Source organism: Chlorocebus sabaeus, chromosome 15 (genome assembly GCF_047675955.1).
Source record: "Chlorocebus sabaeus isolate Y175 chromosome 15, mChlSab1.0.hap1, whole genome shotgun sequence".
NCBI lineage: Eukaryota > Metazoa > Chordata > Mammalia > Primates > Cercopithecidae > Chlorocebus > Chlorocebus sabaeus.
In genome coordinates this window covers 85,720,664-85,746,787 of record NC_132918.1, presented here as the reverse complement: position 1 = coordinate 85,746,787, position 26,124 = coordinate 85,720,664, and the positions used below count along the sequence as shown (strand labels likewise).

The 26,124-nt window shown below is 36.0% G+C and overlaps 1 protein-coding gene across 3 annotated transcripts in view; it reads right to left on the bottom strand.

The window, feature by feature from the left end:
* Positions 1 to 827: 827 nt before the first annotated feature.
* Positions 828 to 26,124, bottom strand: part of IL1RAP (interleukin 1 receptor accessory protein) — a 142,757-nt gene continuing 117,460 nt past the window's right edge. Inside the window, exons 9-12 of one of the 3 annotated variants that reach the window (XM_008009524.3) lie at positions 12,919 to 13,068; positions 11,479 to 11,622; positions 1,130 to 1,708; positions 828 to 844 (exon numbers count right to left, since the gene is read on the bottom strand). In XM_008009524.3, coding sequence (XP_008007715.3) covers positions 843 to 844; positions 1,130 to 1,708; positions 11,479 to 11,622; positions 12,919 to 13,068 — 875 coding nt within the window. In that variant the 3' untranslated portion in view covers positions 828 to 842. Of the gene's footprint in view, positions 845 to 883; positions 1,709 to 5,817; positions 9,031 to 11,478; positions 11,623 to 12,918; positions 13,069 to 26,124 lie in introns of those variants that run through there. The other 2 variants (XM_008009522.3, XM_008009525.3) reach the window with 2 other exon arrangements.

Genomic DNA, 26,124 nt, shown 5'->3' with positions numbered 1-26,124 from the left:
TAAAATATGCTGATATCTGGCCACATTTACTCTTTTTTCTTACCTTCTGATCCTTGTAGGCACTTGAATTTACTATCCCTTCTCAGAAGCCTGAATGGGAAGAGGCACCCATCTCTACGCTACATTCCTAACAATACTGATTTTTTCATCTGTCAGTTCTAAAAATACGAGATTCTTGTAAACTTCCATTTCATTTAAGTCACGTTCTCCCTCTCTTTGGGTTGTTTTCCACATCTCTCCCATTACATGTCAGAGAGAACCAAAAAAGGCACCTTACTTTTTCTGGTACCTAAACCAAATCTCAATTTCCTGAAATGGAAAACTCTCCAGATAAGAATACAACAATCATAGAAAGTAGAAGGGTGAGAGAGATGTAAAAATTTGTTAGTACAAATAAAATGACGTAAAAATAGAATTTTATTGATGCTAACAACGTTAGGAAGTTTAGAGAACACTAGTTTACAGTGAGACAGAGAACACCACGTATCCCTGGGTGGGTATGTTTGGTTCTTTGAGGAAAAATGTGCTGTAGGTTTTCTGTTGAGCTTCGTCCTACAGCTTCCACCAGAACCAGCTCCTCTCCATGCTGCTCCCTGGGAATGCATACACCCTGTAAGTATCATAGCCCAAGTACACCTGCCTGACTTATAACGTGAGGTCGATCAACACACTGAAAAGAAACATATTTAAATTCTTAGCTCAGTTTTAAACCATTGGACAAGATAGAGGATCAGACTTTAGGCAACTTTCACATACTGACCTTCTAGGGCCCAAGAAGAGTGTGCTCTTCTGAGGCCATTAGAGGCAATAATTCTGGATTCAGGTCCTTCAGGTCTTTTGTCTCCTAGAAATAAACAGTTTTTAAAAATCAATAAAGGGGACAGAAATCTGATAGTCCATTAGATGATTAAAATGTCAGGTTTTCCCACAGGTTCATGACATACAGAGGGTTGGTAGAGATGGCAGCCACCACCCACCACACACAGTAATTATAGGATATAAAAGTCATTGTTATTGGATAAGTCCGTGAAATGGTGAAGAGCAAGGGCTGAGATCTGGGGAGCAGGGGGTTCCAATCTGGTGCCATTTTGTATCCATTGAGTTTCTGACTCTTGGGAAACAGGCTTACAGAGGTGCGTCTCCCACTGGGGCTGGTTATGAATCTCTGCCCGGCTCTTGTTCCTAAGGTGATTCTCTCCTTCACAGTAGGTGACACAACAGCGGCAGGTGGCAGAGGACTTCCCTCGGTGTTTGGACATTGTGCCTGGGGCCGGAGGGCTACCTGCAACCCTCTCTGAGCTCTGAAGTTCTGGGGGCTCTTTCAAACGACTTCTCCTCCTTTGAACGTGGTCCAGACTGATGTCAGACTGGGAAGAGCAGCTCTCATTCCAGCCGGAACTGGCACTCAGACTTCTCAGTGGAAGAGCCAACCGCAAAGCTTTCCAGAATTTAGAGCCAGAATGTTTGGACTTTTCTCCCTTCCAGCTCACAAAAGACACAGACTCCTTGAGCTGAAGAATGCCTGGGTGCGGGTGCTCAAGGGGACGGTACTCAACCACAATGAGCTTGGTGGCAATGGAGTTCTGGCACATGACACCCAGTTTAAACTCCAGCATGCTGATGCTCTTTTCTGTCACATAGTCAGGACTCAGGACAACAATCATCCTTCTGCTTCTCTGAATGAAATCAAAAACTGCTTCCACTGTATCTATAGAAAAATGGAAATACAGGATAATGTATAGTGAAAACTTACATATATTTCAGTTCGTTATTGTCCATCTTCCAGAGGACAGGCAGTGAACAAACACCTGAGACGACAGAATCTCAGTGCTGAATAATTTACCCAGTCAAAAAATTCTGCACCACTCTTACCAATGGTTGCTAAGAATTTACTGCCTTCAAAGATGGTATGGTAGTTGAGCTCAGTCTCTCTCTCCTACTGCAAAACCCTCATTGCAGTAGTCTCCTTCTTGAATGTCTTTCTTAAAACACACACACGTGTGCACACACACACACACACACACACGGTGGGCAATTAACTACCATCAGAATATTAACCACCCTCAAAAGCAAGTCATTTCAGCTCCGTTTACAAATTATTTCTTGTTTTGATATCTTCTTCCTTGCAAATTTTATCTGGTGGTCAGATCTTGAGTCTTTAAATGTTTAAAATATTTGATAACTATTTTTATATCATTGTAGTATTTTCTTCTTATGTCTAGATTAAATATTTTCAGGATATTTCTCTTATTCCATAAATGGCATGGTCTAACATTTCCTCTGCATGTTTACCATTTTCCTCTGGATAATGTTCAGTTTATAGATGTGTCTCCTAAGAGTAGTATTATGAACAGGAGTGAACATAATGCTCCTGACATAGTCTGATCAGCAAAGAGCAATAAGACTTATCACCTCCTAAGATTCTCAGTTACACCCTTTGATACTTAACATTTTTGGACACAACATCAGACAGTTCATAGTGGTTCATAGTATTTATCTTGTTATCAATTAAATTCTTTCTCTCTCTGTGTGTGTGTGTGTGTGTGAAGAATTGGAATTAAAGGGGCAAAAACAATGACAATGGGTAAGAATTTGTCAAGCAGCTAAGACTTCTGGCAAACCATTCAATTCTAATGTTATCAAGGTGGATTTGGACAGATTCCAAGGGAAAGTTCTTCAAATAAATGTAATGCTTAACTCACTATGAGATTCAGGAGCTTAGAACATGCCATATCCTGAAAGAAAAAAATTCAAAATTGAATCGTAAATCCTAGCCATTTATAACTTTGAAAACATGTGCCAGAGTCACACTGTGAGGGTGAACACCTCTGCTTTTGGTCTAGGGATGAAACAGTAATGGAGAGACTTTCAGCCTTTGAAGACAGACTGAAAGTTTGCATTGGTCATTGTGAACTTGACAGGGAATAAGGGAGCTGTGCTTCTTACAGATTATTGGTTTTTTGTTTGTTTGTCTTTCAATCAGTGGATTTAACATGAATTTGAAGGGAAATTGGAGAGACATGTGCTCAAGTTTTGAGAACTTTTGATTGGTTTAACCAAGAGTGCAAAAATGTTTTTAGAGACATTTTGTTTCATTCATTCTTAAGAGATAAATAAAAATTCTCACTTATCATTAAAATCCTTCTGTGTGTATGAGTGTGTGCACATGTGCATGTGTTTTAGTAACTCCTCGGTCCCCTCTAGTCCTACTGAGAATCTTATGAGGCTGCCTCCCATAAATCAGAGAATACGAAAGTGGGACGTCTACTGCTTCTCCCGGCTCCTGAGAAATGTGAAATAACCTTAAGGCAACATGGCTAGCTTGTCAACAAAGAGAATTCATGCAAATGTGTGTGTGCGTGTGATGTGATGTTTCACTTCAGAATAGTCACCTTAGGAAAATGTATGTTTTTGCCAATAGGAATATTGTTGTTTAAAATACAACACTGTTCCAGATCTTCTTAAAACATGTCTTTTGAGTCTGTTGCTCTTTTTTTATTTTTATTTTTATTTTTTTATTTTTTTATTGGTACTCCATCCAGAAAGTAAGAACATTTAGATTTGAAAAAAGACAATGCTAAATGCAGATAAGAGTGGTGGAATTTTAGACAATGAGGAACAAAGGTAGAAGATGCTTCTCAGAAAAGTCTTGGGCTATACTGAAGGATCTTCACTTGATACTGTAAAGGAAGTTGTATACTTTATAGCATATTTAAAAAATACCTTCCATATTGTCAAAACTTCATATTTGAAGATAGGAGCTATTATTTTTTAATGCTAAAGTTTACTTGGAGAAGGAGTAGTAATGTAGCCTGTTTATTCTATTTGGCTCAAAAAATGAGGTATGGCCATATAATAATGAGATCACTTTTCTTTTGTGGTACCAAATTGGCTTTGAAGTCATGTTGTATGACTGAGAACTCTTCAATACTCAAGAATGCTCTTGCCTGTAAAAGTCATAATTTCCATGGAGTTCACTTAGAAGAAAACTAGGACTGTAATTTTTTTTTCTCCTCTGGATGAGTTATTAGTAGATAAAAGAACAGCAAACTTCTGTCTCTTTCATTTTCTCTCTTAAAACTTGAAGTATAGAAAAAAGGAAATATTTAACTTGGAAACTGGATGTGGTTTCAAATATTGCTTTCTCCATTTATCTCTATTTTTATCTTAATATCTTTTGAGTCCTAGTTCATCCATCTATAAAATGCATATGATAAACTTGTAGGACTGATAAACAAATTAGATGCCTACATGTAAATTTCTAGCACACAGTACACGTTGCATAAATCACAGAGAAATAACATAGACTAGCTGCTAAATGCATCTCTCATACCATTTTGTGCATTTACTTGCATTAAAGAGCTAGTGACGTCAGTATATAATGGAAAAAAATATCTTGAGAGTTTAAGGAAGGTTAATCACAGCCAGGTAGATCATATGCAAAATGCTGAAGTTGAATCTTCCAAAGAGTCACCAGTATGTTCTAATAGGTCACTTAACATGTTCAGAGTTGGAAACAATTTCAGACTCAAAACCACTTATCCAATGCAAAAAACTCATATACAAAATCTCAATGAAAATGTATCAAGTAACTGCTTGTATACCTCTGGTAATGGCAGACCTATATTTCCAAAGATAGTGAATTCCATCAGTGTCGAATTCTGCTTTATAGCTATTTTCTAACTGAGAAGAAATCTGTTTCCTTGGAACTTTGATCTGTTGATCCTAAGCCTACACTTTCGGGACTGGTTTGCAAGAGGAAAATTAATTCTTCAGTAGAAAAATTTTTACTAAGCTAACCAATTCTGAGTATGTTATGGGGCTCAGTAAAATGAACAAATAGGATTTTTTTTTTTTCCTGAAGTCTCGCTTTGTCACCAGGCTGCAGTACAGTGGTGCAATCTCAGCTCACTGCAATCTCCGCCTCCCAGGTTCAAGTGATTCCCCTGCCTTAGCCTCCCAAGTAGCTGGGACTACAGGCGCACACCATAATGCCTGGTTAATTTTTTGTATTTTAGTACAGACAGGGTTTCAACATGTTGACCAGGATGGTCTCGATCTCCTGACCTCTTGATCCGTCCACCTCTGCCTCCCAAAGTGCTGGGATTACAGCGTGAGCCAATGCGCCTGGCCAGGGATTTTTTTAAAAGCAAAAAGGCATTCGTATCACTATGGACTTGTATTACTAACTGAAAATAAAATATGTTTCCAAATATCACTGATTTATTCAAAATTTGTGACAGAAATGCATCTTTGATTCAAATGATCATCAATTAATTGAAGTCATGACATTATTTTTATTTTATCTATTTCCAAAGCAACTACCATGGGATTGCATTAAAGCCTATTAGACGAAAAAGATTCCTGTAAGCTACCTAAGTTCCAAGTTGAGTAAAAAGGAATAAGCTTGTTTTCCTTTGTTTTAAAATAATCTTTCTCTCCTTTTTCTCTGTCTCTCCGTATCTCTCCGTCTTTCTGACGGTCTTTCTGTCTCTCTGCACATGCACATACACATACACATACACATACACATGCACATACACATACACATACACATACATATACACACATAAACACATATATACCCACAAAATATGTCCTAGTATTCTGGAGCAATTCATTTTACTTAAGTAACTTTTACTTACATGTAAAGAAAATGTTCTTGATATGAAGTTCCCATTTTGCTCAGATTTATCTCAGAATGAAACTTAACTAATGTGACTCATATTTCTTTGTGAGTATAATAATCAATTCTTTCTGTTTTCATTTATGACCAAATGTGAAAATAAAGACATAAAACACGTGCACAAAATAAAATTCAAAGCTGAAAATAAATGGTTTATTTTTAACATAAGTAAATTTACAAATCAAATGAAAAATGAAAAATACAAAAGTTCATGAATGAAATAAAAAAGACACTCTCAAAATATTAAAACCTATGGAAAGAAAATAAGTAATTAACGAATGATGTTTTTGTTTCCCAATACAATGGAGTGATTTTTTATTAGAATCCTTGGGAATCATCTAAGTTACAATACAGAAGAGAATTAAACAAATGTTGTATGATTTTGTAATTAGATACTCTACATATCACAGTTCTTTGTTAACCTGGGCATGGAAGGTCCTTATAGCATCTATTGAAAACTATTAAGTTTTTTTAAAAAAAATGTGAGACATGTTTTGTTCTTGTTCTCTAAATTACAAGTATGTTTCCCCATTTCCCTCAAATGTTCTCTATTGGCCATCTTCTGGAACATTAAAAAAAATCTTGAAACAAATTCTCTTGCAATGATACATATCACTTAAACTTGATATGCTTTATATTACAGCATTTGTAAAATTAAGTACCAAAGGCAGGAATATAAATAGAAAAAACATCAAGGCATTTCTAGAGGTGCCCAACAGCATTTGGGATAAATATGGAAACCAAAAGTGCAAAAGGAATGCAGCATTGGCAAGAGAATCGTCCTTTGGTGACTAGACTATTCCCTGTTTGCCTAAAGCTTATGTAAGAATTGATATTCAAAGCTGATCTGGAATAAGCTCTTTTCTGGTCTAGTAAGTGAAGGGTTAATAGAGGGAGTAATTATGGTTTCTAATAAGGAAAAATATTAATAAGGCTAAAAAAAGTAGATCCAAGAATGACCTACTTTTCTACTTTTTTCATCCAAGTGAAACTTTTTTCAATTTAAAATAATCAATAACACTTATATAGGGAAATGATTTATTATGAACTTCAATAGTGATGAAGGGCACTTAAATATAGGATATAATTTTACATTCGTTCATCAACATTCATGCTACTGGGATAAGGGCTTTCTTAAATTATGAATTATTGTGTTTCACAGGATACCAAGACTCATTTACAGTTATATTTGTTTCCTTTATCACTCAACAGTTCAAATAGTTGAGCACTGAGATGAACACAGTTTAGTTTCTAAATGTGTCTGCTGGGAATAGAGTAGGAAATCAATGAATGCCCGATGGCCGGCTACTGCTTAGCAGTGACCATGGAGGCTCTGTGCACAGCAGATTCCACTGCAACCCAGAAAAACTGTAGCAATAGTTAAGTTATTCATATAAACTTAGGGAAGGCAAGAACTATGACAACTACCACTCTGTGAGCTGTGAATTAACAAATAATATGTACAGAAAACACTGACACAAAAACATTGTAGTGAAAACATAATTTAAAAACTGGACAAGAGTTCCAGTGGCTTTTAATATTGTACCCATAGCTATTTAAAGTCATATACATACACATACACACATACACACACACAAATTATATATATGTATATATATATTTCATGTGCATGTGGATTTATATACACAGATATATGTGATGTATGTGTGTGGATATGCATATATATATAATTTGTGTTTGTAGAGATATAAGATATATATCTCATATACACATGTGTGTATATATGTATAATCTACATGTAACATAGATATTTACCACTCTGTAAACTCTGCACTTAGTTTTCCAAGTCTTAAAAACAGCAAAATATTACTGAAAACAAACAAAACAACTTTCATTGACAGTGACTTTTCATACTGACTTATTTGGAGCAAGCGTATTTCCTGCACTAGTGAGTAGATGACAGGAAATACAGTTAATTCTCTTAGAATATTAATGCCAAAAACGACTCTCAAGGTCACTAAGTCTGACCTCCACACTTCACAATGGAGCAACAAAAACAAATGAGAAAAAACTGCTTTCCCAGTATTCACATTAGCAAGATTAAGACTTAAAAGACAAATTGCCAAACATCCTTTTCTGTGTTCTTTTCATGAGTCAGAAAAATGCCCTAAAAGAGTTTTTCTGTTACCTCCCTCTCTATAGCACCATTAAGGGGTTTTCTTTCAGACTCAACCAAGTGTGAAGCCACCTGCAAACTCTAAAGGACCAATGCGATATAAGCAGATAGGGAGAAGGAATGAAAAATGTGGGTTGACCTGCAGATAATCAGGAATTGACTGGAGCAAAAACAAGAATTAAGAAATATTTTTCAAGTTTACATATATTACACAAATTACCTGAGATGAGGGCAAGGGTCGTATAGAAGACAAGTCCTTTAAATCAATTAAAAGAAACATTTTCAGTTACACTGCTTTGTATCATCCTAAGTGGATGTCAGTCTTGCTGTGGTTATGTATTACACAGCCGAATGAGGAAAAAAGTTCATTATCCTCAGCTCAAATGCAGGCCTTGATTATCTTTTCAACGGACGAGTAAAAATAAGATAAAAAGGAAACTATACTCGGAAACGCATGACCCTGTCAACAGTGACTTATTTTAAAGGCATATTTAAATTCATAGGAAAGGCTGCTCCATATGTTAAGATTTTAAAAAGAATAGAGACATAAAAACAGGGATAGACAATGTAGAAGGGGAAAGTCGCATTGAACAAGTCTTTGCCTGCAAAGAACACAGTGGCATCACAGACTGGTGACAGAACGTTGATAATATCATTCTAAACTTTAGTATTGCCTGAGGAAGCGGAATAGTCAGCCACACAGTCACCCTAAATTTATCCCTAGTGGGAGGCTTAGACCATCATTTTTGCCTAAGAAACCATAAACTGCGAAGGAAGAATGGGGGGACTCTTTCTTCCTGGAGTACCCCTTGTTGTTTTTACCCTTTTCATTATTCCTTTCATACATTTTTCAGAGATGAATACGAGAGGCCCTGCTCATCACTGCTAGACCGCCTGGGACTTTTCTTCACTGGCATGGCCACCTGCAGCTGCTTCCAGAACCTGCCCTGTGGATACTTGGATTTTTCCCCTTTCCATTTAATGACCGTGAGCACCGTCTTAGCCCTCTTCAGCTCTTTCACCTTCGTTTCCTTCACAGCTTTGTACTGCACTAAAATGACGTTGATGTTGCCCTGAGAGGCCATATTTTCTAGGCCAGCCTTGAGCTCCAGCAGGGCTTGGGTTCCCTGGAGCACGTAGTTGGGGCTTAGAACAACCAGGAGGCGTCTGCTTTTCTGAATGAAGCTCAAGGTCTCATCTGTGACAACTGGGAAAGAAAACAACCATGGGGATTAGTGTTGGCCAAAAACTCCCCAAAAGCATTGGGGTGTGAGGAATAAATGTAGGGAACTTAGGGTACCAGCCTAAGAACTGAGGTGAAACTTTTTACCAGCAAAAATTTGAACAACTTAATCCTTATACCTGCAAACTCTGTCCATTAAATACCACTGTCTTCAGGGAAACCAGAAACCATATACACATATTTCTAAAAAGAATTCCAAACAGGCATGAAGCCAAAAGGTAGTGTATTGTTGTGACCTTGATCTTCAAAAGCAATACTTGAGACACAAGAAGGAGACACATTATACTGAAATCAGTTTCTTCAATGTTTGTGGCTCCTTATGGTCTAGTCACATCAGCTCATGAGCCCTTTCTTCCCCAAAGAAACCCATGCATAAACTCTCTAGAACCAAATGGACATTCAAAAAGATATATGTTATATAATCAAAACAATAGAATTTTATTTTTTGCTAGGACAAGACAACAGAGGGAAGGACCTTCATCTTCTGAAAGTCCCTCTCTATTGTTGGATACCTCTCTGATTCTAATATCACTGTCTTTGGAATAGAAGCGTAAAAAAATCTAGCCAACTGAATGACATTTTGGCTGGTAACACATCTTCAGGTTGGCTTTCTACTTTTTCCTGCTCTGGAGCCTAAATTAATCGCTGGATCTTTCTCCTCAAACTCCTATCATTACTATAAAGCCTTGTGTTTCGGCAGCTGCTAGATGATGTGTCTACTTGCACTAACAGGCAAATGCTTTCTTCAAGGAAAAAATAAGAAAAAGCAGGAAAAATGGACATGCAATGTAATTTTATTCTGCTGTCAAGGGCCCTGATTAGTTCCTGTCACTAAATTCTCGGAACCAATCCATCTCCTCACAGTTGCTTATCCAGGATTGCATAGTCCTTTACCTGCGTTTCAGATGGTTGCCAACTCTAGGTAACTTACTAGTATTGTGGAAACTTATATCATGTCTTGCTATATTCCTTCATGAAGTCATTTTGCCCCTTAATCTTCTCAGGCTCAGAAACAGTAGGGAAAGTCTTGCAATTAAAATCTAGCATGCACTGCCTGGAGGAGAATCCAGGAATGATTGTGTGTTCCAAGCAGTGGCACTGGAGGCTGAGCATGTGTAAGCATGGGAAGAGAGATTGGGTAAGAGCAGCAGGGAGAATAAAAAAGGGTGCAAAAGCTAATTAACAAAAGCAAGATTTAGAGTAATCATGTAGAATGTGAATTCTTTAAAGAATTATCAACCCCTATTGGACGGTCTTACCCAGTTCCATGGTAGATAAGAATTTATTGAACGGCTGTATGAACAAACAAATGGGTGAATGAATGATTGGGGAAATTAAGCATTAGAATGAGTGGAATTTATCCTTTAACTGTATAATTAAGTCATAACTTCCTAGAAAAATTATACTGAAAGAAATGTCTTATGATGGACTTTTGGATGATGACTGGGAAGATAAAATAACTGATCCAACTAAATCGAAATGAGAATAAAATTTCAAGTCTATCTCAATTATCCAAAAAATATTTTTAAAAACCTGTTAAATGATGAATGTGAACAGGATTTTAGAGGAATAAAATAGGTTTGTCAAGCTTACGATTAGATATATTACAAGCAATTCAACAGGACAAAGTTTAACAGTGGGGTTGGGAATGTAACATATATTTATTAAAAAGACACCAATGAAAAATTACTTTGTGTGTTGCTGTGTGGATCTAAAAAGCAGTTGTACTTTTATTTTAACACGTTCAAGAATTTAAGCATTTCTTTGTTTCTTTTTTTAAACCTTCTAGTTACACTGGCTCTTATAAAATTTTAAAGTAACCCTCAAATATATAAGCTGACAGGAAGAAGAAACAGACCCAAGGAAAAGGGGAATTTGAGTAGCACTATTTTGCTTGAAAAGAAAAGTGATGGGGAAAAAAAGAGAGCAAATGCCATAGGAAAATACCGTAATTATTATCAGTGAATCGCATAAGGAAAAATTCGACACACACTCTTCTGCTACTCAGTTTTAGTAAAACCAAGTAAACCTCTGTCTTTCTAAAAACAAAACAAATCGAAACAATTCTAGACAAACCACTGCAGATTAGCCTAAACTGAAAAATCTGAATGTGAATAAACAGGCTGTTTAAAGCTATGGCCCTTTAATAGAGCTCTAATTCACTGTGCCTCCACACTTTTCTGACATGCAGCTCTGAAAGATTACAAGGGAAAATATTTTAATACCATAAACTGAGTTGAATAGTATACATCTTCCAATGTAGTTTTATTTCTAGAGGAGTCTGTTACATCAAAGAGCATCGGACATTACATATCCAAAGATGCTGTGCCACGACTCTCACCCATAATGCAAAACTAATGATTCTCTCTGCCTTTCAAGGTAGCATCATTTGTACTCATCTGAAATACCTACTTCCCCCAGGCAGACTGTCTCGGTCAAAGATGCATAGCTTGTATCCAAATTCATTCTCCAAAACTCCACGGAGGGTCAGTAATACAAATTCTTCTTCTTCAGCATTCCTTGCATAGGATACATAAATATCATACTCTTTCCCATCTAGTAAAAGGAACACGGATACAATGCAAATTAGGAAAGTTTCTTAATACCATTACATTTTTTTCTTATATCTAACTTCTGCACATTAGACATTTTCATTATGAGACAGATTCCAGTGCGATTTTCTACTTGCAACAAGTCTCCAGGCAAAATGATTATTTGAAGGTATAATTTTGAATGTTATCTGATATATCCTCAACTCTCATCTTACAGGTTGCTTTATAGTGGAAAAAGAGTGAGGTTTGTCCCATTCAACTGTAAATTAACAAAGCCAGAAGGTAAATCATAGGGACTGGCAATTAACACTGTACAGAAAATTTCAACTTCCCGTCCAAGCATATTACTCATTAATACATTAAAATTACAAATTGAGCAAAACTTTGTGAAACTGCCTGAATTATTTATATCTGAAAAGAACTAAAATTAAAAATATAATTAGATTTAATGGACCGATCGTTCACAAAGTTGCTTAATTAGAAAAATCACATCTCATTAAAAACTATCGATTCTGTGTTTCTTCCATAAGCCTACTAAATTCAAATCTTTACGGTGTGGACCTACGAATTTGTATGTTTAAATGCTCTATTCTTTCCACTAGGCAAATTTGCACTAGAGCCGTGCTTTTTAAATGTCAACGTACACATGAATCACTTGATATATGGTTTAAATGTAGATTCTGAGTCAGTAGCGGCTAGGTCTAAGATTCTTCTTCTAATCAGCTACACATGATGTTGCTGCTGGTTCACAGATCGCTGTCTGAGTACAAGGAGTGTGGATCAGCACTGTCCAATACAGCAGCCGTGAGCCACGAGTCTATTGCTCACCGAAATGTGGCTGGTTTGAATTGAAATGTGCTATGAGGATACAGTAGAATACATTTTACATTTTGAACATTTTTAGTACCAAAAAAAGACTGTAAAATATCTCATTAACTTTTTAATATTAATTGCATGCTAAAAAATAGTATTATAAACATATTTAGTCAGTTCATTATTTTTACGTGTTTCTTTTTGCTTTTACAAATGTGGTCACTGGGAAATTTTAAGAAGATAAGTGGCTCGCATTATATTTCTATTTGGACAGTGTTAATTTAGACCAACTCACTAATTAATGCAAGAAAACAGAATAATAATCTTTGGAAAGATTTTTAATAGCAAGGGCTGAAATTAAAGTTAGCCGGCTTAAATCTTCCAGTTAATTTAGGTTTTTCAAATCAATATGTTTTCTTTTATTTTCCCCAACATATTTTCTAAAGATGACAGTACAAGAGGTTTATGTCAAATTTCTGTTACTTACCTAAAATGGTTTCATCTGTTCCAAAATGAGCCCGGTAAAAAAGGACCATCTCTAGCCAGTAAACATGGTAAACAACGATGAGAATCACCACTAGCAGGACTGTGGCTCCAAAGCCACAAGCCAGTTCCACTGTGTATCTTGGAGCCGGCACTGGAACGAACAACAAAGAAACAGAATTGATTTCTGTGTGGTGACTACAGTGACCCATCACCCCGGCAAATGGCTGGATAAGCCCAGCAGCTTAGCTATGCGCCTGCCTATGTATGAACAATCAGAGACAACACTGTAGAGTTTAAGCACTATTTTAAAATACCAGACTGTGTTCTACCTATCTTTTTGTTTCCAGCACTTGGCATAGGAAGTGTTTTGTATTTGAATAGTCTTTGATGATCTATAAGTGAACATAGAACCGTAACATCAGGAAGGGCTTAGAAAGTCATCTAATTCAAGTCACAATTTGACACCTAAATCTCCTTAAAAATATTTTTGAAAATGATCACTCCATCCTCTGTCCATGTCTTGGGATGGAGTTCTCATTGCTACCTGAAGAAGTCCATGGCAGTGGTAGAATTTTAATTGCTGATGCAGCTGATTTGAGTAAAAACCTTAATGTTTTTCCATTAGTTTTCGTTTCCTTCTCTTGTCTCGTGTAGTATGAAAGGAAGTTAATTATCTTTCCTTTCTGCTTCGAAATAGGCCTCAAAAACATTATTTTCACTGTGCAGAAGCAGAGGACATCCACCAAATGCTGGATATGCTTGGTTCTGGAAGTGATCTCCCACGCTCACAGTTCTGCAGTACATATTCTAGAGATGAACTTGCAATATCTGTTGATACACAGACTTCCGCATTTATCTACTTATTTTTTATATTATAGGCACCTCTGCAGTTTCTTTGGAAGTATCAGAAATAGAGTGAGGTAATTCTCAATTACTTAAAAACCAGATCTTAACTCATTAGCCCTATAATCAAGGTCTGTCGCAACCAAATTACTAACCACCTTCCTTCCTTTCTTATTTACCATTGCTTTTTCATCAAAAACATCAGGAAGATTTAATATGATGCCTTTTTCTCATGCTGTGACTTCTGGCTGGAAATCCTTTCTCTTTTTAGTTTCCAAGTCCATGTTCGAACGTCATTATTTTACATAAACTTTAATAGAATAAAATTTTTATTGCAACCTGGCTCTCCCTTATAGAAATTCTTACTCTTCCCTTTGTTTATCATTTGATTACAGCATTACTTATTATATTGTAATTTGTCTACAGGCCAGCTTCTTCACTCCCTCTCATTCCCCATAAACTATACCTTTACAGTCTTTCAGATAGAGATTATGTCTTTTTCATCCATGATATCCCTAGAATGCCTACTATCTCAATGAACATTTCCAGATACAAGATTTTACACTTCTGGGGTATTTAGAAGTCTATGACTAAATTATGTTTCACAATTTTGTTTAGTTGCTTTCTTAGCTTGTGATAATGAAGTTTAAGTATTTAAAGGAGGAACAGTGTATTCACTAGATCTGAAGCAGGAGTGACTTAAATTGTGTACTGGTCAATTTGATTATTATTTATTGACATCTACCATTTGCCAGAAACTTCTGGGGATCTAATGGTAAATAAGACGGAAAGGGTCTCTGCCCTTTTGTGGCTAATATTCTAATTCAGGGCAGTAAATATGTAAAGAAATAAATCAGCTGGTTAATTTTAAATAGTGATTAGTGCTACAAGAGAAACAAACCATGGTAATGTGATAGAGATAATTGAAGGGTGGGACTGGAGCAAGGGAGGTGTACTGTATAACACGGTGAGGGAAGGCTTCTGTAAGCACCTAGAACACTGTAGATGTTAAATGTTTGCTGAGACACAGCTTAGAAGAATCTCATTCAAAGCTGGGATTGCTATAGAGGCTCCCTGACTCCAAAGTGCAGGGATCTTTGAACACCATTACGATGAAGCTCAATTATTGATCATATAACAATTGTAACAAAATCACGTTTATGAACCTTGACAGCTTGTTTGGAGGTTCTAGCAGGGGAGCACAGCTACCCTTACACCCTTGACCAAAGACCAGTCCCCTTCTATTGTGGATGGTCGTCCTCTTCTACTGAGGGCACAGCTTCGGGAAGGAGTCACGTGGAGCAGTGAGGGAGGAAGGGGACACCGGCCTCACTAGCCAGATCAGCTGAATCTACCCTGGTGATTAATGGGGTGACAGATGTTACAGCCAGATCAGCCTCACATCTATGAAATCATTTTTTAAAAAGGTACCTCTTCAAAGCAGAAAATGGTAAGCAGCCTGGAGCTGAACCTTAAGTTCTCTTATTAAAGGGCAAATCACAGAGTTTTGATTTTATTACCCTGAACTGAGGATATTAATCCTGCCACAGGTATAGCATGGGACTTAGCAGTGCAAAATTATTATCAGGTACTCTTGTACTCCTTCCATGAATAATGGCACCTTAAAATAAGAAAACTCCATCATCAATTCCAGAAGCTATGATAGTGCAGTTGCTGAAAATTTACTAAGATCTATTTGGATAGCTGGCATGAAAATCACTGTGTCCTTGGTATTTCTCAGTACTTTATGTTAACAGTACAATAGGGTAATTTCCACTGTTATTTTCATTATTTGTTCAGTTATTTTGGCTCCCTCTGGATGAACATTTTGTAACGGGGGTGGAGGTTGTTGTTGGCTGCACTTACCTGAAATAGATTTTTTTTAAATGCCAGTAAGAGAGCTTGCTTAATGACCGAGAGATCCATTACCCTCATAAATTTCCCTCTGCCCCATTCGTTTGACTACTGCCCATTTTATTTCTAATGGGGCATTTTAATTCTGTTTTGTGTCATACAGTCATGGGTCATATTTACAGATTGTATTTTGTAGAGCTATCTTGATAACAAGGAGTCACTAATGCTACTTAACATATCGAACTCTTAAATAATCTACTAGCTGGATTTTCTAAATAGCTTAAGTCACATGCAAGAAGTTCTCTACAGGGCTTTCAGGTAAAGCAGTGCTGGCTTACAGGGAAAGAGTGACCCTTAGACTACATTTGCTGACTGCCTAGCTGGACCCTCAGGTGTTTTGACAAAAAGATTTCGCTCCGATGCAATCCCAGACTAAAGAATTTCCTATCAGAAAGACGTGATGCAATATGACCAAACTGGACTCCTAAGCTCCTTCTCTCATTGATTTTACTAACAATCTGATTCAGGATGTAGCCAAATTTAGCTACTTGCTTGTTGTTACTTCTTGAATTGGAATTTTTTCCATCATTTTTGGAGTTCAATGTAAATAACTGGCTTCAAAGCCCAAATTTCCAAGTAACCACCTTGGTTAGCTCTTGGTGTTTTCCCTGTTTTGAGTTCTTGCTCTACGATCATGTTTCTCCAAGGAAATCTGAATGATTTTCGTCATCTTTATTATTGCAGTTGGAGCCTTGCTGTCCACTGCATGTTCCAACTAAATGCCAGCTGCTTGCACTTCCAAGTGTCCCCTGCCACAGAACCCATGGCTAGTCCGTGCTAAATTGTTGGGACTGATGGATAATTTTTGGAACTGTGGTAATGGCCATTCCCCTGAGTTGTAAACAAAGGGAATGCTTTATTAAAATTATGATAAACCAGAGACCTATGACTAAACTGACTAGCAGATGTTACTGATTTGGCTATTATAGTGTGTTAAAACGTGCACTTTGGACTTCAGCTTCTGTTCTTAGAGGAGTAACTAGTACTGAGTACTGGACTAGCCTTCCATATCTAAAATACAGTTTGTAAAAAAGTTGGACAACTGGTAACACAGGAATGTGATCTGTGAGAGAAAAAGACAAAAAAAGGTAAAGCCCACGATGACTCTGGCCTTTTTTTTTTTTTTTTTTTGAGACGGAGTCTTGCTCTGTCACCCAGGCTGGAGTGCAGTGGTGCAATCTCGGTTCACTGCAAGCTCCGCCTCCCGGGTTCACGCCATTCTCCTGCCTCAGCCTCCCGAGTAGCTGGGACTACAGGCGCCCACCACCAAGCCCAGCTTTTTTTTTTTTTTTTTTTTTTTTTGTATTTTTATAGAGACGGGGCGGGGGGGGTTTCACCCTGTTAGCCAGGATGGTCTCGAACTCCTGACCTCGTGATCCGCCTGTCTTGGCCTCCCAAAGTGCTGGGATTACAGGCGTGAGCCACTGCGCCCGGCTGGCTTTTTGATTCAAGGCACCTTTTAAACTGTGGCACAGAAAGGAGAAAGCCAAAATAAGAAAGTGGTCACACTGAGCTAAGGAGATAGAAATTAGAGTTCAAGGTGCTGTTGAGTCGGATTGCATTTATAGACAAGAGAACTATTTAGAGATGGGACTCTAGAAATCTGCACAGGATTACCTTGAGTCTTTGGCCAAATACAAAGCTACACATATTTAGGGGAATACTTTAAAAGGTTAGGCAAAGAATAGCTGGGAACAGATCAACCCTAGGAGCGTACGAAGGGCTGTGAGACAGTTGAGTACAGGCCACTCAGAGTGAAGAGATTTTGTTTAGCTCCCCAATATTAATTAGAGACTCCAGGTATGACATGCTTTAGAAGTAGGTCCAATCTAACTCTACACAAAAGGCTATTTTAGACCTGCTTTAACAAAGATAAGACGCTTATTAAAAAGCAAGCAGTTATGCATGTAATTTAATTACCCGCTAGAACAAAATTTAACACTGTCTTCCAAAATTCAGAACTCAAAATTGTAACACCCATAATATCCAGCATATAATTTTTAAAAAGCTAGATAAAAAAGCAAGAAAGTCCATATTAGCTAATAAAAAGATAGCTAATCAAAACAGAACAAAAAGGGACAAAAATGGTGGAATTATCAGATGACCACCTAAAAATGAGTATTCTATGTGTATTTGTTCAATTTTTTTAAACCATGAACATTGTGAACAGCGAATAGAAAATATCAATAGGGACCCTTCAACGAAGATATGGAAATTCAAAAGCTGAAAAATGCAATTCTGAAATAAAGAAAATGCTGTGGATTAGACATCACAAAGAAAATGGCCAGCATACACTGGAAACTACACAAACACAGACAGGGGAAAAGGATGAAAAAGGGAGAAACAAAAATAACGACAAGTTCAGCGACATGTGGGGCACTACTAGTTGGATAGAAGCGGTCTATCCTAATTTTAACTGGAGTCCTGAAAGAAGAGAAAGAGTGAGGGGGAAAGGTGGATATATTTGAAGAGAAAATGGCTGAAAATTGTTCACATTAAAGGAAAAATATAAACACATAGAACTGAGAAGTTTAATAAACTCTAAGAAACTCACACACAAAAATGACACCACAGGCTATCATCATTTGATTTTCAAAATCAATAAAGAAAAGGTGATCTTAAAATCTGCCAAAGAAAAACATATAACAAATACATAAAGGGCACAAAAATAATCAAGAACAACAACAACAAAAACTGCCCCGCTTGCATTTTAAATAAGATTAGCCAGGAGACAATGGAATACCTTAAAGGGCTGAAAGAAAAGAAATAGATACATTTTCAACATATCCTGTGAAAATATTGACAAAGGCACCAGAGGAACATAATGAGAAAGTAAAAATCTTTCCAATTAATTGTGCTGGAACAACTGGATATCACTATGAATGGAAAATTGAACTTCAATTTCTACTACACACCATTCATTAAAAAAAAAGAAGAGATGGACTATTGGCCTAAACACAGGTGAACCTTTATGACTATGGGTAAGCAAAGCTTTCTTAGAACACAGAAATTAATAATCATTAAAGAAAAAGTTAATAAATTACATCTCATAACAATGAGAACCTCTGCTCATTAAAATACACCACTACAGAAACAAACTGTCATGCAACAGACTGGGAAAAAGTATTTGCAAAACATGTGTCTGACAAAGGGCTGGTATCCAGGACAGATGAAGAACTGCTAAGATTCAATAATAAAACACAAACTATTTATAAAATGAACAAAATGTTTGAACAGTCACATCACAAAAGATATACAGATGGCCAAGAAGCACGTGAAGAATAAGTGCTCAATATTTAGAGACATCAGGGAAATGAAGAATTAAACTACAATAAGGTACCACCATACACTCACCTATAATTGCTAAAATGAAGAAGGCTGACAACACCAAATCCTTAAGATGTAAATATGTTGATGGAGGAATACAGAATGATATAGCCACTTGGAGGAAAAAAAAAAAGTCTAACACTTTCTAATAAAACTAAGTCAGTAATTCCACTCATAGGTATTCATCTCAGAGAAGTAAAAGCAGCAGTCCATTAGGAAACTTGGATAAGAAAGTTCACAGAAGCTTTATTCAAAAGACCCCAAAACTGATAACAACCCAAATGCGCACCACCCAGAGAATGAATAAACAAATCATTCTGCATTCTTAAACAAAACAAAAGCAAACCAAAACCACTCCATGGCAAACAAAAGGAGCAAATGCCTGATACACACAACAGCATGGGTGAATATCAAGAACATTTGCTGAGTGAAAGTACAGTTATACAATAGTGCATTCTGTATGAGTCCACATACATAAAGTTCTAGAATATAAAAAAAAAATTATTCTAAAAAGGAAATAAAAACAGTTGTATTGTTGGGGGAGGTGAGAAAGCTGGGGGTAGAAGGGATTGACTGATGGGGGAAGAATGTTACTCTCTGGTGATGGTAATATTCTATATCTTAATAGGATATTAGGTAATGCATATATATGCATTTCTCAAAAATTATCAAATGGTACACTTGAATTATGTAATTTGTTACCCTATGCAAATTTTACCTAGAAAAGAAATCTACAAATAAATATTAAAATATTGATAATGATAAGGAGCTTAAATATTTACTAATGTCTGCATCTACTTTGAAATGTATCAGAAAATATGATGGATTCATGTACTGGCAGAAAAATGAATAGATATGTGATAAAGCAAAGATAACAAAATGTTAATGGTAGAATCTAGGTAGGTTGTATTACTGCTCACTGTGTAATTCCTTAAAATCTTCCATATATTTGAAAACTTTCTTAGTAAAGTTTTGAAATATAAAAATTAAAATGAAATAAGACATTTTTAGATTAAAATAAAGAGAATTTGTCACCAGCAGATGTACATCACCAGAAACATTAAATAGTTCTTCAGATTAAAATGTTACCAAGAATGGATAGTGTCAGAAATAAAAAACAAGCAAATAAATTTTAAAAATGTTTTCAGTTCTTAACTTCTTAGAAGACAGTTATTTAAAGCTGAACTTTCACAATATATTGTGGTACCTGTAATTCATGCAAAACCAAAATGTATTATAGCACAACACAAAGGATGACAGGGAAGAAATGGAAATATGCCATAGCAAGTTTCTCATAAAATATGTAAAGTGATTAATTCAAGACAAACCGATAAGTTTAGCGAAAATATTATAAACTCTAGAGAAAACAAAACAAAACAAGCCCCAAACAAAGAGGAAGAGCCAAAAGCCCCAAAAAAGTGATAAAATAAAATACAATGAAAATACCAATTAATCTAAAGGAGATAAAAATAAAGACAGGTAGACAACAAATAGCAAGATGGCAAACTTAAAGGCAGTCATATTAATAATTAAAGAAAAATGGATTAAACATTCAAGTTAAAAAGTAGAAATGATCAGATTGGATCCAATACCCAATAATATGCTGTAAATAAGAGATATACATTAAGTATAAAGTATAACAGTATAAAGATGCTGATAGGTAAAATAAAAGAATGGTAAAAACATATACTAATTATAAGAAAGCTTGCAGTGAGCCGAGATCGCGCCACTGCACTCCAGCCTGGGCGACAAAGCAAGACTCCGTCCCCACAACCAAAAAAAAAAAAAAAAAAAAAAAAGCTGGAATGACTAAATTCATATTAGACACAGAATATTAACAGAAAAAAATGGACATTTCACAATGTCATTCATCAAAAAGAGTCAATTCATCAAAAAGACATGCCAATCCTAAATAAGTATGTTTTAAATATCACAGTTCCAAAATACATGAAACAAATACTGGCAGAACTGAAGAGAGAATTGGAAAAATCCCTATTATACATAAAGATTTCAACACCATTCTCTCTTTTAATAACTGAATAACAAAGTATATTGGAAAAATCAGTAAGGATATTGAAGACATGAACAACATTGACACCAATCATCTTAGTTGACATTCACTGGACATCACACTTCAAACTACCAAATATGCGTCTTTTTCAAATGCAGAGCAAACATTTACCAAGATAGGCAGTCCGCAAATACTTTTTCTTAAAAGCACCAATAAGCTTAAAAAGAATAAAATCATGCAAGGTATGTTCTTTGGATACATCGGAACTAAATAAGAGATTAGAAATTAGAATCAAGTGTGCAGCACTGTGACAAAGCTCTCATTCCCCATTCTCTCAGTTTTCACAGATACCCTGGAAGTTGTACCTGAAGGATAAGAAAAGGAAGGCTTGTACCAGTTGATATACACAGCCAGCACTGAGTCCAGAACTTGAACCCAGGTCTATCTAGAACAAAAACCTATGTTTCTCCACTCCATAATGTAGTTCTCTCAGGTAGTTCTAAGTCGGAGACACCTACTCCCAGACTTTTATCTTCATTTCTAATTTTTTACATTAGCTAAACCTAAATGACAACATGAAATGTTACGAATAACTTTATCAAGAGTGAACATAAAGCCAACACTAAAATTCAAATGAATTTTCATATATAATGTAGTAAAGCGATCTAGAAAATTCCAAGTGTGTTTAAATTAACACATGTCAAAATAACCTTTAGGTTAAACAGAAATGAAGAGAGAAATTAGAAAATATTTTGAACTTAATAATAACAAAAACTCAACATTTCAACATTTGTTGGATTTAAAGTAATCCTACGAGGAAAATTCATAGCTCAGAACACTTATATTGGAAAAGAAGAATTACTTAAAAATCAATGATACAGCTTATACTTTAGGATGATTGACAAAAAAGAAAATGAAATGCAAAGTATGCAAAAAGAGGAAAATAATATAAAAATAAAGTAAATAAAACAAAATATATAAACGACAGAGAAAAGTCAATAAAAATATGTTTTGAAAAAATTAGCAAAATTGAGAAACCCTTATCTTGACTGATGAAGGACAAAAAAAGGCAAAACACAAATTACTAATATCAGGAGTGACAGTGGAGCATCACTAAAAATCCTGCAGACATTAAAAGGATAATAGGAAATAATCTAAAGAAAAGTATGCCAATAATGTGACAACTTAGATGAAATAGAAAAATAATGCCTTGAAAGCCAAAACTGCCACAAGAAGAAACAGAACATCTCAACACTAAAAAGAACACTGAATTCATAATTAAAAGCTTTCCCAAAAAGAAAACAACAGCCCAGATAGATATATGAGTAATTCTTTTGAGCAAGAAATAATACCAGTTTTACTCATAGGCTTTCACATAATCACAGAAGAGGGAACATTATCCAGCTCTTGTAATGAGACCAGCTTAACCCTGACATTAGTCACAGCATTACAAGAAAAGAATGCTACAAACCAGCATCCTTCATGAACAAAGATATGAGCAAAATTTGGTGAAACCCCGTCTCTACTAAAAAAAAAAAAAACAAAAAAAAAAAAACAAAGAAAAATTAGCCAGTGTGGTGGCAGGTGCCTGTAATCCCAGCTACTCAGGAGGCTGAGGCAGGAGAATCATTTGAACCCAGGAGGTGAAGGTTGCAGTGAACTGAGATTGTGCCACTGTACTCCAGCCTGGGCAACAAGAGGGAAACTCCATCTCAAAAAAAAAAAAAAAAAAGAAAAAGAAAAGAAAAAAGAAAAAAATTCTTAACATGAACAAAAATCTGTGACAAAATATTGGCAAATCAAATCCAGTAATATATACAAAGGACAATAAATCATGACAATATGAGGGCTTACTCTGGGCATGCAAAATTGGATGAACATTTCAAAATCAGTAAGTATAAATCATCACACTGACAGATTAAAAATAAAAATATATAATCCTCTCAATAGATCCAGTTAAGAATCAAACAAAACTCAACATACTCATAAAAAAAAATTCTCAGCAAACTAAAAATGAAAAAAATGCTCATGAAAATAAAGGTCATCTACAAAAAAATCCTATATATAAAATCTGAAGCTTGCCCTCTAAATTTGGAAACAACACAAAGATGGTTGCTCTCATAACTTCTACAGAACATGGTACTGGAGGTCCAAAAGAGTGAAATGGACAGTAAAAAGTGATTAAAGTTATGAAATTTAGAAAGGAAGAAGTAAAAATCTGTTTTATTATGGTGACACAATCAAGCCTATGGAAAATCCTAAGAAACTAAACAAACACACACCACTCTAAAGTTCAAAAGGTGAAGATCAATACATAAAAATCAATTAATAGCATTTTCAATGAACAACTGGAAAATGAAAATTTAAAAAGTACTATTACAGGCCGGGTGTGGTGGCTCATGACTGTAATCCCAGCACTGTGGGAGGGAGGCTGAGGCAGTTGGATCATCTGAGGTCAGGAGTTCGAGACAAGCCTGGTCAACATGGAGAAACCCCGTCTCTATTAAAACTATAAAAATTAGCCAGGTGTGGTAGTGGGGACCTGTAATCCCAGCTATTCTGGAGGCTGAGGCAGGAGAATCACTTGAACTCGGAAGGTGGAGATTGCAGTGAGTCGAGATCACTCCACTGTATTGCAGCCTGAGTGACAGAGAGACTCTGTCTCAAAAAATAAATTAAAAAATAAAAAGTACTATTACTATAGCATCAAAAACAAACATTAGGGTTAAGTGTACTGGACTAAAGACAGATAAACAGATGAACAGAGAAGGGAATGCAGAAATAGATCTATATTCATAGAATTAATTTTTGGGCTGTTTTCAGAACAATTCAACAAAAAAAAAGGAAAGATTTTTCAATATGATGTGAGAACAACTGGTTATCTACATGGAAAAACAAAACACTAAACATTAACCCAATACTTTAGAGTATGAAAAAAAAAAACAAAAACAAAAAACTGGATCATAGGCCTAACTCTGAAAGAAAAATCTACCAATCTTCCAGAAGAAAACACAGAAGGATATCTTTCTAACCTTAATACCTTTCTAACTTTAGGCAGAGATTGCTAATACTGAATTTAGAAACCACTAAGCATAGAAGAAACTGATAAAATAAATGCCATCAAAGTTTTAAAGATCCTGTTTAAAAGAAAATGAATTCACAAACTGGGTGATAGTATTAACAACTCATACATCTGACACAGGAGTTTTATTTGAGATACATAGTATCTGTGTGTATATCCTAACATACATTAAATTTAAAAACAAATGACCCAATAACAAAACTGAGCTAAAAATTTTAACAGATACTTCACAAAAAGATCTATTAGTTAATGACCAATAAGGCCATGAAAAATTGTTCACATCATTAGTATCCAAGAAATGCAAATTTAAAATACAATGTAATAACACTACACATTCATTAGTATGGCTAAAATTGGAAAGTTTGACAGTTCCAAAAGTTGGTGAGGAAATAGAGTGCCTAGAATTTGTGTACATTGCTAGAGGACAGGTAAAATGGTACAACCTCTTTCGAAATTGGTGTGGCAGTTTCTCATAAAGTTAAACAGACACCTTGCCTTAGTCCTTATCATGCTCTTATTATAAAACAATGGGCCGGGCATGGTGGCTCACACCTGTAATCCCAGCACTTTGGGAAGCCTAGGCAGGAGGATCACCTGAGGTCAGGAGTTCAAGACCAGCCTGGCCAACATGGTGAAGTCCTGTCTCTAGCAAAAATACAAAAATTAGCCAGGCATGGTGGCACATGCCTGTAATCCCAGCTACTTGGGAGGCTGAGGCAGAAGAATCACTTGAACCCAGGAGGCAATGATTGCAGTGAACTGAGATATGCCACTGTACTTCAGCCTAGGTGACAAGAGCACAACTCTGTCTCAAAAATAAAAAATAAATAAAAATAAATACTTTAAAAAAAAAAAACCTGCCTCCTCTGTAATACTTAGCTTTAACTGACTATAATGAAATTTTGCTGTCAATAAGACCTATACCAGTGTCTTTCTCTCATTCCCAGTGTTAGTCTTTTCTTGACGTCCTTTTCAGGAAGTACATAGAATGCTTTGTTAATAAATTTAGAGTAGGCCCATACATGTAATGTATGAATGTGAACTCAGATATAACCTCTGAATTTCAGCATTAGTTGGCCCAGAATAGAAGCCAAGTGAAGAAAACCACAGCTCCTCTGCTACCAATGGACGTGCACAGGTAGGGCTAAAAGGTGACTCTGTATCAGCTTTCAGCACAGATCATCTGGTTGACAGGGTCCACCTGTCACCTCACATTCCTGACGCTGTCCTTATTACAGTATTTAGAGCAGGGGCTTCTGTAAAAGGGGAGCTACTCCAGTAGCTCTGGGAGGCAAACTTGCGCTTCACTCCTACATTACACATTGCTTTGATTGTTTTGATCCTATTCATTTGACAGTAAGTTATTAATTTATGTCACCTTCCAAAATTATTCCCCAGGATACATCCCTCAGAAGACAATCCCCACAAAAAGCTCCATGTCAAATACATATGAAAACATCCTGCCACTATAATCCAATTTCCTGCAGATATTCCTGTCAAATGTTCACATATTAAATACTTGAATGGGTCCTAACTAAAGTAACTTGATTTTGTTTAATCCAGACATGAATGATACTTATTTGACGATAAAAAGCCTTTGTCAAATAATACTTATGAAAATCTTATGGAAATAATGAGTTAATATTTATTGAGCATTTTATATTAGGTATATATGCCAATAACTGTGCTGAGCACTTTAAAACAACCTTATGAGGTAGTGGTATTATTGTGTCTACTTTAAATATAAGGAAATTGAAGCTCAGAGAGATTTACTTTTCACAGAATTAGGATGTGCAGAAACCAGAATTTCAACACAGGTGGTCTGACTCTAGAGTATCATAACGCATTGCAGGACAATACTGATTCTTAGCAGTGTTCCCGAGAACTCAATTTGGGAAACTGCCTTACATCATGTACTTCAGTCTTTCCTTTTCACACTGGCTTCGGAGGAGCAGAAGCAATGAATTACCCTGAATTGATCCACTAAGACTTCATATGAGGCATATACATTTCAGGCCTTTGCTATATAG